At 44.2% G+C, this 22,587-nt stretch overlaps 1 protein-coding gene across 1 annotated transcript; it reads right to left on the bottom strand.

Moving 5' to 3' along the window:
- Positions 1–1,942: 1,942 nt before the first annotated feature.
- On the bottom strand, positions 1,943–16,895 carry LOC142069428 (ficolin-2-like). The gene is made up of 10 exons (XM_075120445.1): positions 16,565–16,895; positions 15,067–15,180; positions 14,325–14,378; positions 14,028–14,063; positions 13,074–13,118; positions 11,016–11,051; positions 9,963–10,090; positions 8,834–8,963; positions 8,093–8,227; positions 1,943–2,656 (listed from the first exon to the last, which is right to left on the bottom strand). Exons 1-10 carry the CDS (start codon positions 16,644–16,646, stop codon positions 2,409–2,411), a joined length of 1,008 nt encoding a protein of 335 aa, XP_074976546.1. The 5' UTR covers positions 16,647–16,895; the 3' UTR covers positions 1,943–2,408.
- Between the last annotated feature and the right edge of the window lie 5,692 nt (positions 16,896–22,587).

Here is a 22,587-nt window from a genome sequence, read left to right as displayed (position 1 = left end):
ACCTGGGGTGCACGCACCCCCTAGGGGTGCGAGATGCCATTTCTGGGGGTGCGAGACAGGCCAGATTTTTTTAGAAGGCAAATCATCGAAAACACAAATTAAGCACAGGCACGTAAGTACAACTACTTTGTTCCATCAACCCTGTGTTTTTATTAACATTACACATTTTTTAACGATTACTGTAATATACAAACAAAAATACAGTTAGTTTTAAACAACTGACCTACTTCAATGATTTTTGATAAGGGATGCAAACACATATTTTAAGAACCAAAGGGGTTCAAGCTGTAGTAAAGGTTAAGGACCACTGATTTTGGGGATCTTTCGCTGTGTTGGTTTGTAGAATATCTGGTCTTCAGGTGTGCTAGGTTTCAAGCAAAGTTCCTCTGGAAATATCATTAGCTATTACTAAAGCTTCAACTTGAGTGGTATTCCTCACTTAAACTTTCGCACAATGACAGATTCATGTGCCCTGAATTGAGATGCAGCTCACACACTTCTACTTTAGACTCCAGGGATTGATCAGGCCGTTTACAAAATGATATTTTCAGCTTCTTAGGATCTGTAGAGGCAGTTTGAAATAACAAAAAATCGCTCTTTCTTTTCGTGCTCTAAAATCAGACACATATTTTTATTTATGGCGTTCATTTTTAGACACCACCCAGTATGAGAGTAACTAAGCTGGCAGTGTAGGCCTAAACGAAGTGTATTTTTTGTGCTGCTTAATTTATCCTTAATTGTGGGAGGAATCATAAAAACAAAAAAGTTTTTCCATGCAGAATCTAGCAGAGATCAGCAAAGCTAGAGTGGGGCCGGGGAGAGGCTGTAGCAGGCCGATACACACCTCTCAGTGTCCCACTGCATGAGAAGACGATAGCCACAACACGCTGCTATTGTTTGGAGCCTGCTGGAACCCCGAGGAAGAGCCGTGCGCTGAGCCCCACGGCCCACATTTGAATTTGCCCCGGGGGCGGACTCCAAAAGGGTGGCTCTGCCGTGAAGTCTGATGAGTGGGACTGGCAATGGCAGAGCCTCCATTTTGGTTGGAGGCCCCCCTGTCTCCCCCCGCTGCCTGCTAGGGCTCTGACTCCAGCTCCGCTGGCAGCAGCAGCTGTGGTTTGCGGCGCTGACTCCCGCGGTAGCAGGTCTGGCTTTGGCAGGAGCCGTGCTGATGGCTCTAGCAGCAGCAGCTCTGGTGCAGGGCATGGACCTGGGTGGGGCGTTGGGATGGGCGGGGGAGCAGAGCAGGAGGTGCAGAAGCAGGGATTGGGGGTTGTGGGGGGTGAGGGAAGAGAGAATGTGGGACTTGTGGTGGCATATGGGGGTCCACAATAAAAGCCTGCACCGAGGCCCTTCTTTTTCTTCCTCTGCCCCTGGCACAGGGAGAGGGAGATGGGGGGAGGGGGTGGGACTAGGGGTCCAGTCAGCATTTGCTGTTAAATTGTTAAATCTTCCGCTGGGCATAATACCAGCATAAAGAGGGGAGATTATGGCCTGTTCTGCCTCACAAGGCACCATGGGCTGGGCGATGGGACTTTCTAGTGCAGGTTTAGCCTGAGATCGTCTCAGTGCTCTTCTATTTCCACCCTCACTCTATTTCGACATGACCCTTCTGCAGCTGCAACGCTGCTGGCAGAGGTAGCTCCCCTCTCTTGTACTCCCCAGGGTAGCCAGGCAAATAATGTCCCCTTCTGCCCAGGGCACGCTCTGCCCACAATGTTCACAATGCAGGGCCTGGCACATTTGGTCTTTAATGCTATTGAACTGTCTTGTGTGTACAAACAAATCTGAAACGTGGAACTCATTGAGCAGCCCTTGCTTTATTGACAGAGGGGAAGGTTCTCCAGAGGCAGACGCAGCATCTGAGGGTAATGAGTCCTGAACACCACAGGAAGAATTGCATGGCAGTGGTAGGAGCTGTGGTGGTGCTTCTGGTAATGGAATCAAGAGACAGCAGAGCCATGCGGGAGAGGAGACATAACCTAGACAGAGCTGGCTGACATTTCTCAAATTATGAGCTCTTCTGTGGACAAACAGCCTTTGAAAAAACATGAACATTTTCATGAAATATCACTGATGTGGTTGTAATGTTTTGTTTGGCAGGAAAAAAATCATACTTTTTTAATGCACAAAAGCCAAAAGCAAAAATGGGTTAAGTTAGAAACTTTTGAAATGAAAATAACTGAAAAATTCAATTTTTTTCCCCACAAAACTATTTTAATCTTTTTTACCTGCTCTACTCCTAGTGCACTGCACTGGGTAAGTGTCTATGATGATGTCTGCCCCCTCGTGGCTGGTGCATAAAGAAAAGATCTTTAGTATCAAATTCAGATTAATGTTTATTATGACAGGCCTATAACTGCTATATAAGAGCTCAGTATAATTATTACAAGTGCCTCTCTGATTGTCTACACGGGCCTGATTTTCATCTCTGTCATCTTGAAGGAGTAGTTGTGCCCTTTGGATGATTTCCAGTTCACCCCATCAGCATAGCTTTCGTGGGCTCCTTTCAGGTATAATCCATTCAGGTTGGACGAATGACATTCATTGTACCACCAGGCCCCTTTAAAGGCTATTGCACAGTTTATTGATGACACGTCGTTGTCATGGTCGTGGGTTGAAAACATCATGCCGTTGTGTCCGAATAAAGAATCCCCTGTGGAAACAATTGGGTTTATTTATTACCTGTTTTTACAGAGACAAGGTGGGTGAGATACTCTCTTCTTGTTTGCCTTTTACATTTTTACAGATCAGTTGCCACAGCCCAGCCTGGCGGTCCTGCAGTGAGGTTACTAAATTTCTCCCTTCACCAACCAGCAGAAATCTCCCTGGGGTCAGGAGAGAGATTGCATTTCTATTTCCAGTACGGAACATTTTTCACCAGGCCATATTCGCAGTGTATCTCCACACAAGATCGGATAGGAAACTCTTCAACCTGTCATGACTTAACTCAAAGACCAAAGACAAAAAGGTGCTAATCCGGGAACTTCTTTAGGCTGATTATGCTGCCCTCATAGCCCATGATGAAGATCTGTTACAAGAATTCATGGACCTCTGTCAAGGTTCCTCCCCCACTCTGAACTCTAGGGTACAGATGTGGGGACCTGCATGAAAAACCTCCTAAGCTTATCTTTACCAGCTTAGGTCAAAACTTCCCCAATACAAATACAAAATATTTCCCCCGTCGTCCTTGGATTGGCCGCTACCACCACCAAACTAATACTGGTTACTGGGGAAGAGCTGTTTGGACGCGTCTTTCCCCCCAAAATACTTCCCAAAACCTTGCACCCCACTTCCTGGACAAGGTTTGGTAAAAAGCCTCACCAATTTGCCTAGGTGACTACAGACCCAGACCCTTGGATCTTAAGAACAATGAACAATCCTCCCAACACTTGCACCCCCCTTTCCTGGGAAATGTTGGATAAAAAGCCTCACCAATTTGCATAGGTGACCACAGACCCAAACCCTTGGATCTGAGAACAATGAAAAAGCATTCAGTTTCTTACAAGAAGTCTTTTAATAAAAAGAGAAGTAAATAGAAATAAAGAAATCCCCCCTGTAAAATCAGGATGGTAGATATCTTACAGGGTAATTAGATTCAAAAACATAGATAACCCCTCTAGGCAAAACCTTCAGTTACAAAAAAGATACACAGACAGAAATAGTTATTCTATTCAGCACAATTCTTTTCTCAGCCATTTAAAGAAATCATAATCTAACACATACCTAGCTAGATTACTTACTAAAAGTTCTAAGACTCCATTCCTGGTCTATCCCCAGGAGAAAACAGCATATAGACAGACTGAGACCCTTTGTTTCTCTCCCTCCTCCCAGCTTTTGAAAGTATCTTGTCTCCTTATTAGTCATTTTGGTCAGGTGCCAGCGAGGTTACCTTTAGCTTCTTAACCCTTTACAGGTGAGAGGAGCTTTCCCCTGGCCAGGAGGGATTTCAAAGGGGTTTACCCTTCCCTTTATATTTATGACAACCTCCTTTCAAGTACCTGTCAGGCATTTGCTCTCACCATCAGCATCAAGAAAACTATTGTATTAGGACAGAGGGTTCCACAAGATCCTTCAATCACCTTAAATGCCAACCAGCTAGAAGTAGTCCAAAAGGTTCAGCTATTTAGGTTCTACCTCTCACTGGATGAAGAACTAAATGTTTGCATTGGAAAGGCTGCCACCACCTTTAGCAGACTAACTAAAAGAGCATGGAACAACTCAAAGCTGACCATCAAGACCAATATGCTAGTGTGCCAATCCTTCATCCTCAGCACTCTCATGTGTGGTGGGCAAATTCAAAGAGCAAATTTACCAAGTGTGACAGCCCTGCTCAAGCGAAGATGACTGCAGTGGCTGGGCCATCTGAGTAGGTTGGAAGACGGACGTATACCCAAGAAGAAGCGATACGGGGAGCTCTCAGAGGGAACAAGAACATCAGGACGTCCCAAGCTTCTCTACAAAGACATATGCAAGCAAGACGTGGAGGAATTTGGAATTGATCCTGACCAATAGGAAATCTTGACAAGTGATCATAACAAGTGGTGCCATCGGCTCCATCAGAGAATCAAAGTCCGGGACAGGAGCTATCTCCTACAGCTTGAAGAGAAAAGAGCCCACAGGAAGCAAGCAGCTCGCAACCAAGATAGATACATTTGCAGCAACTGTTAAAGATCATGCAAATCTCGGATAGGACCATTCAGTCACATGAGACATCATAGGCTGCAATTCCCACTGTCTCTTGTAGATGAAAGGATGCGAAAAATGATAGTCTGAGCTCAGTTACACCACTATAAATCCGGAATAACTCATTGTAGTCAATGTGCTCAGTCCTTGGGTGTCCTGAAGTCAGTTTACACCATTGTGATGGTATAATGTGAGCCCAATGTGGTCCCAACACTAACAGCATAGGCCCGGAGCCTGCTGAGGATTCAGGATCATAGATTCACAGAATCATAGAAATGTCGGGCTGGAAGGGACCTTGAGAAGACATCTAGTGTAACCCCCTCGGCTGAGGCAGCCCCAAGTAAATCTGGACCGTGCCTGAGAAGTGTTTGCCCAACCTGTTCTTTAAAACTTCCAGTGATGCAGATTACACAACCTCTGTTGGAAGCCTATTCCAGAGCTTAACTACCCTTATACTTAGAAATTTATTTCTAATATCTAACCTAGATCTCCTTATCATAGATTAAGCTGGTCACTTCTTGTCCTACCTTCAGTGGACATAAAGAACAATTGATCAGTGTCCTCTTTATAACAGCTCTTAACGTATTTAAAGACTGTTACCAGATTCCCCCCCTCAGTCTTGTTTCCTCAAGACTACACATTACCAGTTTTTTAACGTTTCCTCACAGGTCAGTTTTTCTAAACCTTTTATCATTTTTTTTGCTCTCCTCTGAACTCTCTTCAATTTGTCCACATCTTTCCTAAAGTGAGGTGCCCAGAAGTGGACGCTGTTCTCTGGTTGAGGCCTCACCAGTGCTGAGGAGAGCAGGACAATTACCTACTGTTTCTTACATGCCACACTCTTGTAAATACACCCCAGAATGGTATTAGCTTTTTGTGCAACTGCATCACATTGTTGTGCATTTGATTTGTCCTTCCTAAGTGAAAAGTGATTCAATTGTCTTTACTGAATTTCATCTTGTTGAATTCAGACCAATTCTTCAATTTGCCAGGGTCATTTTGCATTCTAATTCTGTCCTTCAAAGTGCTTGCAACCCCGCCCAGCTTGGTGCCATCTGCAGATTGTCAGGCTTGACAAAGCCCTGGCTGGGATGATTTAGTTGGGGATTGGTCCTGCTTTGAGCTGGGGGTTGGACTAGATGACCTCCTGAGGTCCCTTCCAACTCTGATATTCTATGATTCTATGATTTTATAAGCATATTCTCCACTCAATTGTCCAACTCATTAATGAAAATATTGACGACTACCGGTCCCAGGACTGACCGCTGCAAAACCCCATTAGAACCTCCCAGTTTGACAGCAAACCATTGATAACTACTCTTTGAATACAGTCTTTCAAACAGTGATGCACCCATCTTATGGTACTTTCATCCAGACTGCATTTCCTTAGTTTGCATTTTGAGAATGCAACGTGGGATTTGGTCAAAAGTCTTACTAAAATCAAAATATATCATGTCTACTGCTTTCCCCTTATCCACTAAGCCAATAACCCTGTCAAAGAAGGAAATTAGGTTGGTTTGACATGATTTGTTCGTGAGAAATCCATGGTGGTTATTGCTAATTAATCCAATTGTCCTCTAGGTGTTTACAAACTGATTGTTTAATAATTTGAGTGAGTGTCTTTCCAGGTATCAAAGTTAGGCTGACTGGCCTACAATTCCCTGGGTCCTGTTTGTTCCTCCTTTTAAAGATAAGTACTATGTTTGCCCTTCTCCAGTGCTCTGGGACCTCACCCATCCTGCAGGAGTTCTCCGGATAATTATTCATGGTTCTGAGATTGTTTCAGTTAGCTCTTTTAGTCCCTTAGCATGAGTTTAGCCAGGCCCTCCTGACTTGAATACATCTAACTTATCTAAATATTGTTTAACCTTTCCCCCGTATTTGGGCTTTCATTCCTTCCCCCTTGTTGTTAATAGTGTGTTAAGTATGTCATTACCAGTAACCTTTTTAGTGAAGATTGAAACACACTAGTCATGAAACACCTCCACCTTCTTGATGTCCTCAGTTATTAGCTCTCCATTCCTGCTAAGTAAGGAACTGCACGTTCTTTCATCTTTCTCTTGCTGCTAATATATGTTAAGAACCTCTTCTAATGGCTTTTTCTTTTCCTTCCTAGGTGTAACTTATTTTGTGCCTTAATCTTTCTGATTTTGTCCCTACATGGGTATGCTACTCTTTTGTACTTCTCCTTCGCACTTTGTCCATGTTTCCACTCCTTCCTTTCCTTAGAATAAAGACATCTGTGATTTCATGAACACTTTCACCCAAATTGTCTTCCACCTCCAGATTTGCTACCATTTCCTCCCTGTTGGTCAGAATTAAGTCTAAAATGGCTGGTTCCCGCCTTCCTGCTCCCCAGCCCTCCCGGTTACTTCCTCTACAAAACGGAGTCCGCAATACATTCCAAGAACTTTTGTGTTTTTCTTTATTCCTTTTCCAACAAATGTCTGGGTAGTTAAGTACACCCATACAAAAGGTCGCTTTTATTTATTATCCTATTTTCTTTGCCCAGAGACAATTGGTCTGCCTCTCATCTTCTCCTGCAGCATAGAACAAGTGTATATATTCTTGCTGTATAATTCAACACCTTCTCCCTTTTTACCTTGCCTGTCCCTCCTAAACAAGCTATACCCCACTATACCAGTATTCCAGTAATGAGACTCATCCCACCAAGTTTCTGTGATGCCACTTAAGTAGTAAATTTACAATTATACTAATCCTTCCAGTTTATTCCCCATCCGCCTGGTATTTACATATAGGTATCTGAGATTCTAAGTATTTGCCTCTACTGGTTACTCTCTTCTTCCGCCTCTGATTCTACATGTTCCCTCCCACAGAAAATCTGGCCCTCTGTTAAGATGGCCCTTTTTTATGCTTTTCTGTTGGCTTTTGTCCCCTGCCCCTTTTAAACCTATTTAAAAGCCCTTCTGCCTAGGGGGCTTGTGGATGTGACTCAGCAATCCTGCAGTGATGTGCAGCAGACTCTGCATGCCACAGAATATTGCTGTCTCTGGTATCCGTAAGTCTGGATGAATAGTTTACATGAAATGGGGCATATCTACCCACTCATTGACTTGTACCAATCCTGGTCTGCCTACTTAGTTTAATTCAGATATTTCTATGGGGCATTAAGATCTAATTTGGGAAAGCAATCAGCAGTAGATGTGCCTACCTCTGCTCGTTATTCTGCGTTCAATCCCTCACTAGGCAGGATATCCGTATTATACTGTATATTCTCTTGTCACTAGACAGTGTGTTTCTCCTCTAATAGTTCATCAGGAGACTAACTGATGTTTCCTGACAGACATCACCTCCACAGATTACCTCGCCTTTTGCTTCTGCGATAGAATATTCTGCATCACTTTTGTTTTCCATTTTTCCATCTGCCACAAAGCTCAGAACCTACCTGCAGTGCCTTTAAGAAAGGGACCGATTATCAGCGTGTATTTCTCAACCTCCCCAGTAATTCTGAAAGATGAGAATGTAGCAAATACATCATTGTTGTCAAAATCTCTGAGATCGACACGAAGCTCGTTGGGACCTTTAGAAAACAATTTGAAAGCAAAATGTTCAGCACGATCCATTAATGTTTATTACTGTTATTGATTGTTTGTATTGCACAAGCTCCTAAAGGCTCTACACACAAATCAGGCTCCCTTATGTTGGGACCATTATGATCATCCCTTTGAATTGCCTGCATCACACACATCACAGAACTTCACTCACTAATTTTTGCATCAAGCCAATATCTTCCTATTGACCTTTATCAATTCAATTTCCATCCACCAACCTGACCTCCCTATTAAAAACCTGCTCCATGTTATGCTTTGCGAAGGTAGTTCAGAATCGATGACTTCATCCAGGCTGTAGCATCCCTTATTGCTTTACTGTGGGCGAACCACCTGAGGACAAAACGCTGCTCCAGGAATCGTGACTGGATCCAGCCCATCTACCACAGCATTATTGGCTTCAGTAGCTCTGTGTGGCAGGACTGGGCTGTAAGGAACAGGAAGGGGTGTCTGCAGCGGAAGTGTTACCTCTACCGATTAGTACAACTCTATACCCTGTGTCCGTGGCTAAACTGTGGGAACAAAACTTGGTGGAGAAGGTTGCTGTAAGGAAAAGAATGCATCAGTGATGTCTTTACCAAGGGATGTCAGCAGGTGGATATTGTCATTCCCCAGCCAGAATTCTGACAGCTGGCTGCCAAAACCTCTCTTGTATGAATACCAGTCACGGTAAAAATCCACAGAGCCATCCACCCGTCTCTGGAACACCTGCAGGGAAACAGGAGGTTCTCAACTGGGAAATCCCACATTGTTTTCCATCCTACTAGAGCAGAAGACCAGAAATTCTGAGACTGTAAATCACTGAATGAGACTTAATGTGGTCAGGTCTATTTCAGCCTCAGGTGACTATCGCAGAGGGAGGCTTGTCTCAGAGGATCGTATTAAATCTTGGCAGCAACAGCACTAGGTTAAAGGATCACATGGTCCGAAATTTACAGCACTGGACTGGCAATCAGGACTCCTGGGTTCTATACGCAGTTGTGCCACTCGAGCAAGTCACATCACCTCTGCTTTCTGTCTGGCCCTTTGTCTGCCTTGTTTATGGAGCCTATGAGCTGCAAAGGACAGGGGCTGTCTCTCAGTATGTGTGTTCAGCACCCAGCGCAATGGGACCCTGATCTTCATCGGATTCTCTAGGCACAACTGGGATATAAATAAGCATAATAATAAATTAGAAGGTTTAAATGTGATGTGTATACAGGGTTCAAATCCCTCATCGCCTCAGCTCCCTAGAACACTCTCTCCACTCATACTCAGAGGTTGCTGGAGCGACAGAGCAGCTGATAAACTAGAAGTGGAAGGAAGAAGGAATTCTAATTCCGGAATCTGCGCGGCTATTGAGCAGGCTCTGAGAGCCAGGCAGAGAATAGCCAGGAAAAGGGAAACCTGTGTCAGAGCAGTGACAAATGTCCCCTCAGCCGGGGTCTTTTAGACTCTAAAGCTCCGGGTTCCCTCCATGGTACCCGTTGTGTTCACAACCAAGTTATCTCCACAACCAAGGACTAGGGAGGATTAGAAGGGCTCAGGAAGTATCTGTGTTTTTATTTCAGCTAACCATGGGGAGCTAACAGCTTCAGAGCTTCTGTCCTCATGCTTTTCTCCTAGCTGCAACCCACTGGCTAAGGGCCACCTCCCATTCTTGGGACAGTAAACTGTTTGTTGTTCAAGAAAAAACATCCAATGAGCTTCATTATGCTCTGTTCTTACAATCCATCCTCCGCCATCTGTGTCCATGTCACACAGCACGGTCATGGCTTTACAGTCACTAGGGTAGATGGTGTACCAGCCGCTCATGATGTTGCCTCTAGCTAACAGCTCCTTGCAGTTCTTTGCTCCTGGTTGAAAGAAGAATTGAAACATGTAAATTGGTTGTATAACTCTCCTTGGAGCAGGGATTCATGGGCTGCTTTATGTTGCACTGAGGGCCAGATCAATTGCAGAATCAGGTAACTGGAAAAGAATCTTTGAGTCATCTTCTCCTCTCCTCTACACTGTAGCATATGGGAATGGGGTAGTATCCCTTGAAATAGTTTCAGAGTCACAGCCATGTTAGTCCATATCCGCAAAAAGAAAAGGAGTACTTGTGACACCTTCGAGACTAACAAATTTATTTGAGCTGTAGCTAACGAAAGCTTATGCTCAAAGAAATTTGTTAGTCTCTAAGGTGCCACAAATACTCCCTTTTTATATAGTTTGTTTTCCTTCTGTGTTCATCTTTGGAAACCTAATAGAGCAGCAGCGTATGTACCTAGCTAGGCTTTTCATACTCTCTGTAGTTAGCAAACCAAATGATTTAGACTCCAGTGTGCCAGTCTGGTTTGTAAGTTTCTTTGCAAGAGGAAAAGACACAACCACTAGCCCAACCCCATCTGTTCTGTGTGATAACAGATCAACCTGAACAGAGGATTGGCTGAAAGTGTCTTGAAAACACAGGGAAATTGAAATGTTCACAAAGAGTTGTACTGAAAGTCCCCATGCAGCATTTTGAAATCTCTCTGTGAGTCAGAAGGGCTTCAGGTTATCATGTAACTTGGGTGAGCAATCACCCGGAAAAAATATCAGATTTTCACAGGAATACTCACATCAGTTTGCAAGTGAACCTGTCGGCTGAAATGTATTTCCACAAAAGATTCACTGGCCAATTGCTAACAGCAAAACACCTTCATTTTAAAAGATCAATTTGTCTATCTCTAACGGGTTTTCATGTTTGGGTCTCTGGATGGAATGAGATGACATTTAGCGGTCATAAGAAACTCTCACCTGTCTTACACAGTATGTCTTCCACGATTTTCTTCACTGTCATGAAAAGAAACACAATAGAAAGTGAAATGGAACCAGAAAACATTCTACTGTCTTTTAAACTGTGTAATTGGCCAACTGGTACAGCTGGGATAGCAAAGTACTTGTTATCTTGAAAATGCACTAGACAGGTTTTTAATTGTGAAAATCCAAGTGCTAATGGATGCACACACATCTCTGATCTGAGCCTTCCAGCATTAACCATCAAGACAGCTCTCATTATGTAGCCAACACTATTTTGTCACCCTCCGATGAGGTTCCTGCTTGCAGGGCTAAGAATTGGTCCTTAATAGACAAAGTTAGTTGCTGGTCAGTTCATAGGAGCATGCCCACAAAACCAGGGGAGTTACATGTGCTTACGCTAGCTGTGACTTTGACTCAATATTTTTTTTAAAAAAATTCCAATCGACAACTGGAGAATAACAGTTAAATAAAGTACTGGTAGAAAAATGGTCATTCCTTTAACTGGACATATAAATAGGATCCATTTCTTGTGATTCATACTCCCCACTCCTGGTATGTGGGAAATATAAGGAGGGGTAGGAGAAAGTAACCTTCTCTAGGATAGGTTTCAGAGGAACAGCCGTGTTAGTCTGTATTCGCAAAAAGAAAAGGAGTACTTGTGGCACCTTAGAGACTAACCAATTTATTTGAGCATGAGCTTTCGTGAGCCACTGATGAAGTGAGCTGTGGCTCACGAAAGCTCATGCTCAAATAAATTGGTTAGTCTCTAAGGTGCCACAAGTACTCCTTTTCTTCTCTAGGATACACCTCCAGATCTACAGATTTCACCTACATTTCACCTGTTCTCTCTCATACCAAAGGTCATCTGGCTAGTGTTGTTCCAGATGTTACAACACATGGATGGCACATGTTTTTGTAGGCACAGCTATTTCTCTCTTTATAGAGCCCAAATCTCACTTGGAGGATCAGAGAGCTTGATATTGTGGACATGGTAACTATTCAAGAAGCAAGCTTCTTCAAGTGAGATTTGGGCTCTATAAAGAGAGAAATAGCTGTGCCTACAAAAACATGTGCCATCCATGTGTTGTAACATCTGGAACAACACTAGCCAGATGACCTTTGGTATGAGAGAGAACAGGTGAAATGTAGGTGAAATCTGTAGATCTGGAGGTGTATCCTAGAAATCTGATGAGGTTCAATAAGGATAAGTGCAGGGTCCTGCACTTAGGACGGAAGAACCCAATGCACAGCTACAGACTAGGGACCGAATGGCTAGGCAGCAGTTCTGCGGAAAAGGACCTAGGGGTGACAGTGGACGAGAAGCTGGATATGAGTCAACAGTGTGCCCTTGTTGCCAAGAAGGCCAATGGCATTTTGGGATGTATAAGTAGGGGCATAGCGAACAGATCGAGGGACGTGATCGTTCCCCTCTATTCGACATTGGTGAGGCCTCATCTGGAGTACTGTGTCCAGTTTTGGGCCCCACACTTCAAGAAGGATGTGGATAAATTGGAGAGAGTCCAGCGAAGGGCAACAAAAATGATTAGGGGTCTGGAACACATGAGTTATGAGGAGAGGCTGAGGGAGCTGGGATTGTTTAGCCTGCAGAAGAGAAGAATGAGGGGGGATTTGATAGCTGCTTTCAACTACCTGAAAGGGGGTTCCAAAGAGGATGGCTCTAGACTGTTCTCAATGGTATCAGATGACAGAACGAGGAGTAATGGTCTCAAGCTGCAGTGGGGGAGGTTTAGATTGGATATTAGGAAAAACTTTTTCACTAAGAGGGTGGTGAAACACTGGAATGCGTTACCTAGGGAGGTGGTAGAATCTCCTTCCTTAGAGGTTTTTAAGGTCAGGCTTGACAAAGCCCTGGCTGCGATGATTTAACTGGGAATTGGTCCTGCTTCCAGCAGGGGGTTGGACTAGATGACCTTCTGGGGTCCCTTCCAACCCTTATATTCTATGATTCTATGATTCAGCCTCTTAATTTTTAGTGCTGCAAAAATAGAACTGAAATGATGTGTTCAATATAAAGGAGAGTGTAGAGGGTCTCACCAGGTGTTCCGGGCACTCCTGTACATCCCGGGGCTCCTTTATCTCCTAAAAAAAAGAACTCAGAATAAAATCCTTGTTTTACCTGGAGGTCACCTCCATAATTCACCATCTCACTACAGCAATCACTTTGGTTTCATTGTGTGGAGGGGCTAGTTCAAGGCCTGTGTACCAGCTACACTCCGCATGATCTGTTAAAGTTGGTGTTTTGTGGGACTTAAGTGATGTATGTTGCCAACTCTCAGGATTTGGTCATGAGTCTCATGATAATTAGTGTTCTCCTTAAAGCCCCAGCTCCTCAGGTCCAGTGGATGTGACTTGATTTCAGCCTTTGGTTTTAAAGAAAAAGTAAGTTTCCAGCCCTCAAAGCTACGGCAAAAGCTTCAAAATGTGCCCCCTAAATACTCAAAAGCAGAAGGCAAATAAAGAGAACACCAGCTGTATTATTTTTACATAATCTCATGATTCTAAAACCAGTCTCCGGATTTTTGATGAACCTAACTTAAGTTTTTCAAAGATTTGGGGTTGGCAGAACTGCATTTACCTTATCTTGTCTTCTGCATTGGCTGAAATGAAATAGGCTTAGGCTATGTCTACACTGCAGTTGAGATCTATTTCCTATGACTACATAGGATGTCATGACAGATCAGACATTATACTTAGAGCTGGGTGAAATTTTTCCAGCAAATATTTTATCACAATTTTGAAATGTTCCAACTCTTCATTTCAGAACAACAATGTGTTTTGTCATTTGGCTTCTAAACCAAATCAAAAAGGGGACATTCTTGTTTAACTGGAACCAATTTCATTTCAGCTTTTTTGTTTGGCAAGAAGTGAAAGGAAAAATTGTATAATGAAACGGGTAGGGAGATTGTTGGTCCCAATGCCTCTATCACCATGAATAGCACCATAAAGTGCCCTGCTCTGCAGTGAGAAGAATCATCTGAGGTCTCTCACCTTTCGCTCCAAGGCGGCCAGCAGGACCTCTTTCTCCTGATTGAACAAAAAATAAGTAAGTAAAGACTGATCAGAGAGAGCGAGATCTTGACACTCTATCAGAACTGAAGTTCTGTTGCAATAATAAACCCTTTATTGTCAAATATAGAGTGAAGGGAAGTTATGGTGGTTTGGAGCCCAGATATTATAGGAATTGGTATTTTATAACTAGCTCTAATTGATATTTGATTAAAAGCTTATTTCCTGTTCTTAGGTCACCTATAGGAAAACACAGTTCTCTGCCCTTTGTTACTTTACCTTTTGGGCCAGTTTTTCCCTCCTTTCCAGGGATCCCCAGAGGTCCCTGTTCTCCTGAAAACACAGAAAACTGACTGAATATTTTCCAAGGTAGCATAAATACTGAGTACATAAATCCCACCTACCACCCCAAACTGGAATTACAAGAACTCATCTGTGTCAAAATTCAAATTTCACATCAGGATCCCCTAGCATGGACTCTTACATGGAGGCCCACTGAAGTCAAAGGGACAAGTACATCTTGCTGCCAGGTGAGAACCAAAGCTGATAACAACCATTTTATACATGCTATCTTTAATGTCATAGCTCATGATAATAATCATGATTTCCTCTTCTCTAGCCCCCTCATCCAAACTTCTCAGAACACTTTACACAGATCAATGAATTGTGCCTCCGATAAACTCTGGGAGGTAAAGGACCGTTATCACTATTATACAGAGGAGAAAACTGAGGTTTAAAGAGAGTGACTTGACTAAGGTCACACAGCGAGCCAGTGATAGAGATGGGGAAAGAACCAGAGGACTTGGTTGCCAATCTGACACCCCAAAGGGAATGGACAGTATTTCAGAGCTTGGTTATTCTGAAGCTCCAATCCCTTGCCATAGGATATGGGAGATGCCATGTGAGTTTCCTCATATCAGGGTTGAGGGGAATCTCCAAAGTCTGAGCATATTACAAAAATAATTCCCATTTACATCAGCACCAGCCATGTCTGATTCCCATTCAGTGCCTGGGAACGTACCTCTTGTTCCTGAATTTCCTTGGTCTCCTCTGGGCCCTGTGGCACCTGGAATTCCAGGGCAGCCTTGCACAATGGAGAGTTTATCAGTACTGTTGAAACCCACTAAGTTCACCTCTGGAGAAAGAAATGAACCCATAATCAATGATTGTTAGCTTCTCAGGATCTGAAACATTCTACAGAAATCCAGAGGGATAAACCCAGCAAATGAAAGTCTAGATAGTTCCTTGGTTTTCTTTACTCTATTAGTGATAAATCCAACATTTTCTTCAGCATTATGCATTTCAGAGACAATGCCCTAATATAAAAAGTTGGGGGTTATTACTATTAGTCTTTGTTTTAAGTTACAGTGAAAACAAAAGTTAAAAAGATGTTATTAAATATTTGTATTTAAAAGAAATCACTTCAGACTTAACTTTGATGTACACATCCCTCTGCAGTGTTTGCAACTTGACCATTGCAGCATTGTGTCAATTCATGAGAGTCTTTTAATGAAATTAAGTACAGAGAAACAAAAGCAGAATGAAATGCAGAGGAAAAACAAATAGCTTCCGTTCAGTTAAGAAATTGAGCAAAACTGAAATAATTTAAAAAACAGTTGTTCTTACAATCTCAGATCATGAACGTAAGGAGATGAACCGTGAAGGCAGTACTGCTCTGAAATAATACATTAATTTATGCGTAAGGTGGCAAAGCCTGTATTCAATCCTTGTTTAGCAAACCACCCATTTCCTTCAAAGAGACCATTTGCCTGAATGAGGTCTCCACAAATTTGACTAAATCTTGCATTAGGATCACAGGATTTCATGATGAACTAAAATGCTTCAAATGCTGCTGGATTCTCAACCCAAAGCACAGAAATGAATGTGTTGACATGGAAAGAGTTGTACAGTGGATTTGCGGTGATATGTACACAACAGTTGTGATTTTATAAATAATCATCTTAATTTGGTAAAGGTGAATTTTATAAAGCAGAGGGATCTGAAATCATAGGCTCACTCTGAGCTTTGAAGATTGAGATTTTATTTTCCAGAATTTAGATCATCTTCCTATGTGGGTCGGTCAGTCACCAGATTAGAAAGGCTTTGGCCCCAATATGCAAAGGAGATGGGAGCTTTAGACAGAGAGATTCCAGCAGCAACACAGGGAGGTTAGAAGATAGTAAATGAGCATGAGGGAGAAGAGGTCAAGAAAATTTTGAAGAATCTCAATGAAGACAAGAGACAACATTTTCACAACATGGTCTGCGAAAACTCTGTCTGATTTCTGAACACCTCTAGTCTGTGTTGTACACTCCTGCAGTATAGATTAATTTCAACAAAGGAATTTTGTACAAAGAAGCTGTTCATTTTATTATTTAAAAAGCACCATGAGCAGGGAAAACACTTTATAGATGTGTAGGACAACAAACATTCCTGAACAGTTCCCAGTACTCCAGGGTCCAGGTTGGCAAGAGCCACAGTATGAAATGCTGATGGGAACAGGATTGTTTTTCACTCACCTGGGCAGGTGTCCTGAGCCTGACAAACCGTTGCTGCTAGATAGAGTAAAGAGAGGAGTGTTTTCTGGGCAGCTCTCCCCATGGCTGGTGCTGGTCTCAGCAACGGCAGCTTCACTTGTCTTCTCACCACCTTCTCCTCTCCTTTAGTATTTCAGTCCCTTTAAGCCTTTTATATGCAATAATGACAGAGCCTAGAGCAAATAAAGCTCTCTGCCTCCGGCATCTCAGTGCCTCCTTCCCACTCTCCACATTCCAGTTGTTTCCACTGAGATTTTTATGCTGCAGCGGTCACAACTGGAGCTGATTAAATGGCCTGATAGGAGACGTTCAATACTGGACTAGCAGCCGTTGCTTCCCCTGCACAGCAAATGCAGTATCGTGCAATGATGATTATTGAACGGAGCCAGTCTGAATCTTTCCTCACAAAGTTGATTCCTGTCAATGTGTCTTCTAAAATAGTAAAATAAGGTGCCAAATAATGAGTCCAAACTGACTTTCTCCATCCCTTCGAAGCCCCCTGTTGGCTTCAGTGGGAACCTTTGGGAGAACAAGGAGAGCAGGATTGGGTGGATTTACTCGCCAACTGCTCTATTACTATTATGTGTGTGACAGTAGCCACAGGAGGCCTCGTGTCAGATTGGACCCCCCTGTGCTGAGTGCTGTGCAAACCCCCTGTAGGAGCCAGTAATGGAGGGATCGGTTCCAAGACCAAAAGTGACCATCGTGATCATCTCGTCTGATCTCCTGTATAACGCAGGCCACAGAACTTCCCCAAAATAATTCCTAGGGCAGAGCTTTTAGAAAAACACCCAATCTTGATTCTAAAATGGTCAGTGATGGAGAATCTAGCACGACCCTTGCGAAATAGCTCCAGTGGTTAATCACGCTCGCTGTTACATATTTACACTTTATTTTCAGTCTGAATGTGTCTAGCTTCAACTTCCAGCCATCTCTGCCCCAAAGACCTTACGATCTAAGCAGCCAAGACGAATGAAGGATGGGGGGAAATAATTATTATCCCCATTTTTGCAGTGTTACGTGTCCCTGTGTCATAGAACTAATAAATAATAATGATGCATGCCCAGGCCATATCTGCTGATATACCACTGCTGCATTTTTCTACGTGTCCATGTGATTTTTCAGTGACTGCTGCACGGCAGACGCTCCAGATGGCAGATCACTGCTGAGGTTCATTTCTTTATGTGCACGTGTGTTTGCATGGTTCCAGTCTGTACAGCAAGAAGGCAGCTGCTGTTCTGGCTGTGTGCAACAGATATTTCCTCTCTTTGCACTGGGGAAGCGGGATGACACTTCCCACTCTGGTATTGTGGTTTGTAATTGGAATCAGAGATCCAAAGCTGCAAAAGAGACGATTGGACTATATGGATCTCACGTTGGATAAAGCTGTAAGACTGTGTCAGGCAGCAGAAATCATTCAACAGCATAAAAATATTAGAAGGAAAACAGAACAGACTGCCACACTGGATAGAGTGACATGAGAGACAAAAAACTGGCAAGCAGCCAGTCAGTTCAAAACAAACAACAGAGATGCATGAAAAATGCAAAGCACAAGAGTTTGTAAAAACTTCAAAGATTGCTCAAGATGTGGACAAAAAATGACCTCAACAATGCCCAGCTTTTGGTAAGTGATGCAATATTTGCAAGAAATACAATCATTGTGCCAACGTCTGCAACCAGGTTCAGCAACTGCAGAAGAGGAAGTGAAGCCTGTGTGCTAACGCAAGTGATCCAGGCAGGGAGCACAGACAACAGCTCAGGAGTTCTATCTAGGAGCTGTATCTGAAGAGGAATGAAGAAATGAATAGACAATTTCCTTAGACACTAATGGGACTCTTATAACCCACAAATTGTGCACTGATGTCAGGTAAATGTTGTTTCAGGTATTAGTGTCAAAAGGTTGGAAAAAACTCAGGGAACATGGTGAGCAAACTGGTCAAACTGAAAGCTTATAATGGGGGAACTCCTTCCTACTACAGGTACATGTGTACTAGCAGTGATAGTAAAAGATCAAACAGAATTGTTGGATTTTGAGATCGTGAAAAGGAATAAAGCACGTACATTGGATTTAAAAACATACCCAGCCCTTGGGCTGATTCAAAGAGTGCACGTGGGTGAGGACGTAAGGGACACATTGTCCAGAACATTTGATAAAACTGTAATAGAAACAGGGGTGGAGTCAGACATAGTGCATGTCAGACAGATCAAAAAAGAATTGTCCAGCCTCAGACAGGAAGTGGAAAGAATTTGCTGAGGCTACAGGTAATGATGGGACTTTACAGAGGGTATTAAGGCTATTAGTACAGGGTGGCCAGGACATTCCATACCATGTCCCTATTTACAGTTTAAAGCAGAACTGTCTGTTATAGATGGCATGAGGCTTAGAGGAAGTAGGAGAGTAGATGTCACAAGCTGACTTGCTGACTAGTATACAGGAAGGGTGCTGGGTATGGCAAAATGTAAATACAGAGAAGAGAGAGACTGTATTGGCCACAAATGAACAATGACAGAGAAAACTGCTAAAACGTGTGAAACATGTCAAAAATACCAACTAAAAAGAAAAAAGATCCTATGTTTTAGCACAATGAACAAAGAGCATGGTATGAAATTGGCATGGATTTATTTACCTATGCTGGTAAAAGCTATGTTTTGATGGTGGATTGTTATTTTCTTTGGCTTCAGTGAGGATGCTGGTGTTAATGCCGTGATCTTCCCACTTGATGCAAAGGATATTCCAGAGGCATCGTTGGTGGTACCTCTCCAGACGCCTGTGGTGCTGTCGATAGGTTACTCCGTTTTTGCATCCGTAAAAGTGTGTAGGAATTACAATTGTCTTATGGACCATGATCTTGGTGTCCTGCTGAAGGTCATGGTCCATGAAAAACCATTGGAGCAATTTCCCAAAGGAAGCACTTGCACCCTTTATCCTGTGCTGGATCTCACTGTCGATTTTTGCGTTTTGAGAAAGTTGGCTACTGAGGTAGCAGAAGTGCTCGACTGTCTCCAGAATCTGACCCTCAATGGCAATTTGTGGTGAGTCATGTGCAAGGCCTGAAGCAGGCTGCTGGAGCACTTTAGTCTTCTCAATATTGAATGAGAGTCCTAGGCTTTGGTAAGCTTGTGCAAAAACATCCAGTGTGGGCTGAAGGTCATTCTCAGCGTGCGCAAGGATGGCACAGTCATCAGTGTACTGAAGATCAGTAATGGACACCGTGAAGACTTTAGCCTGGCCATTCTATATTGAACGTCAACTCCATTGGGCAGGCTGTCTTTAACAAGGAGCAAAATGACTGCTAAATAGATCGAGAACGGGGTTAGGGCAATAACACATCCTTACTTAAACCCAGTTCTGATTATGAAAGCGTCAGTCTCCAGGCCATTACAGAGAACAGTGGCAGACATCTGATCACACAGAAGACTTAGTACCTTGATACATTTTGGAGGGCAGCCAAATCTATGCAGCACCATCCTCACTGAAGCCAGTGTCACCAGCATGGAAGCAATGATCCTCATGCACCAGTTGATAGTCGTGCTGGGAGTAGGGGGAACCCGTCCCCCTCAAGGCCCCTGTATCACAGCCCCAGTGAGGTGGGGGGGCAGGGAGGCACGGGGGAAGGTGTGGTGGCAGTCATCTCCCTCGGTCCTGGGATGAGGCAAGAGCTGCTGCCTGGGGGCTGTAGCATTGCCTGCCATGAAGCAGCGAGCCACCTGCCCGCCAGGCCTTCCCAGCCGACCCAGAGCTGGTCGCGGCGCACCAACTCGGTGGAAATGCGCCCGATGGGGGCCAGGGCCGTCCAAGCGGCAGTCCCCATCTGACACCGCCTGGAGTGGGGGGTGAGGGCAATCATAGAATCATAGAATCATAGAATATCAGGGTTGGAAGGGACCCCAGAAGGTCATCTAGTCCAACCCCCTGCTCGAAGCAGGATGAATTCCCAGTTAAATCATCCCAGCCAGGGCTTTGTCAAGCCTGACCTTAAAAACCTCTAAGGAAGGAGATTCTACCACCTCCCTAGGTAACGCATTCCAGTGTTTCACCACCCTCTTAGTGAAAAAGTTTTTCCTAATATCCAATCTAAACCTCCCCCACTGCAGCTTGAGACCATTACTCCTCGTTCTGTCATCTGATACCACTGAGAACAGTCTAGATCCATCCTCTTTGGAACCCCCTTTCAGGTAGTTGAAAGCAGCTATCAAATCCCCCCTCATTCTTCTCTTCTGCAGGCAATCTGTCATCCTGGGCTGGCTTACCAAACCCACCAGGTTTAATCCTCCAGGCAGACTGCGCGGATCCCACCCGTTTACCTCTTAATGGTTTCACACACTCTTTAATTCTATCTTCAAAGTTCTTTTCAACTTTCCCTTGTGGTACTTGTTGACTAACGGTCTCGTGACAGTAATTAGCCATAGATGGAGGTTACCACCTACTTTGGGCTACATTCCGAAGCAACCCGACTCCAAGAAGACCCGGTCCAGGTATGCCGGTCCACTACCGGCCTCACACTGCCCACAGGCTGTGTCTTGATCAGAAGGACTCGAATACCCGAGAGCCGCACCAGGGATTGGGTCTTCTATACGCCACATTTCCTTTGCCCCACCGCAGGACGGGAATTCAGTGCTGGACTCTTCCCCGTTCAGTTACCATTACTTTGGGAATCCTGATTAGTTTTTTTTTTTCCTCCGCTGACTAACATGCTTAATTTCAGCAAGTCGCCTTGTCTGATCTGAGGTCACAGCTGGGTGGGGACCAAGAGGCAGTTTTCATGTCTGATAATGTTCCACAGTTTGATGGAAATGAATTTAAATAATTGGCTAGCAAGTATGGGGTTGGGCATGAAACATTGAGTTCCAGGTATCCTCAATCCAACGTACTTGTAAGAGCATGGTGTGAAAATGTTAAAATGGCTTTTGGAAAAGGCCACTGCCATGGGTACAGATCCATATTTGACTATACTGAACTGTAGAGCAGCACCAATGAATCATGGACTGTCACCTGCAGAGAGCCTGTTTGGCAGGAAACTGAAAACAAGACTCTGTAACTCAGTAGTGATCCCGAAACACACTACAAATTTCTAGTTAAGACTCCAGGGACTGATCAGGCCATTTACAAAATGATAATTTATGCTTTTTAGGATTTTTTGAGGCAGTTTGAAATAAAAAAAAATTGCTTTTTCTTTTTGTGCTCTAAAATCAGACCCATATTTTTATTTATGATGTTCATTTTCAGACACCACCCAGTATGAGAGTAACTAAGCTGGCAGTGTAGGCCTAAACGAAGTGTGTTTTTTGTGCTGCTTAATTTATCCTTCATTCTGGGGGGAATCCTTAAAAAAAAAAATGTGGATTTTTCCATGCAGAATCTAGCAGAGATCAGCAAAGCTAGAGTGGGGCCGGGGAGAGGCTGTAGCAGGCCGATACACACCTCTCAGCGTCCCACTGCTTGAGAAGGCTACAGACCCAACACATCCCACCAGCTCTTCGGTCAGCACTGGTGCATGCCCAGAGGCTGTGGCCCCTGCAGGACGGGAAAGGAAACGTCTCCTAGCAGCAGCCAGTGCTGGGCAGGCTCAAACGCGGTGGAGTTTCAAAGGCATTGCAGGGCAGGTGGCCATGGGTCCCCTGGGAGCAGCGGCGATATGTAGGGCGCTCATGTGGGACCAAGTGCCCCCCTCCCCCGATTGGCCTGCTGAGTTGTGGGGCGGGGAGAGGGGCTCTGCCCTCCTGTTGCGCCTGCCCAGCCGGCACGCTTGGCCCCTGTCCCCGGCAGCAGGGCCCAGGCAGGGGGCAACCCACCGCTGCTGCCAGCTCCCCAGCCCAGCTCTCTCAGGCAGCCGCTGTGCTGCGTGGAACAGAGACCTGGAGCGGCCGGTTCCAGCCGGCGTGAGACGTGGCTCCATCCCGCTCTCCACTCGGCCCAGCTGCCGGAGACAGTGACTGATCATGCCTGGGCGGGGGGGGGCACCGTGGGAGAAGGACAGAGCCTCTCCCCAGGCCCCGGAGATAAT

The sequence above is a fragment of the Caretta caretta genome, chromosome 16, assembly GCF_965140235.1.
Source record: "Caretta caretta isolate rCarCar2 chromosome 16, rCarCar1.hap1, whole genome shotgun sequence".
NCBI lineage: Eukaryota > Metazoa > Chordata > Testudines > Cheloniidae > Caretta > Caretta caretta.
The sequence above is the reverse complement of the archived record's forward strand: the minus strand, read 5'-3'. Positions and strand labels throughout refer to the sequence as shown.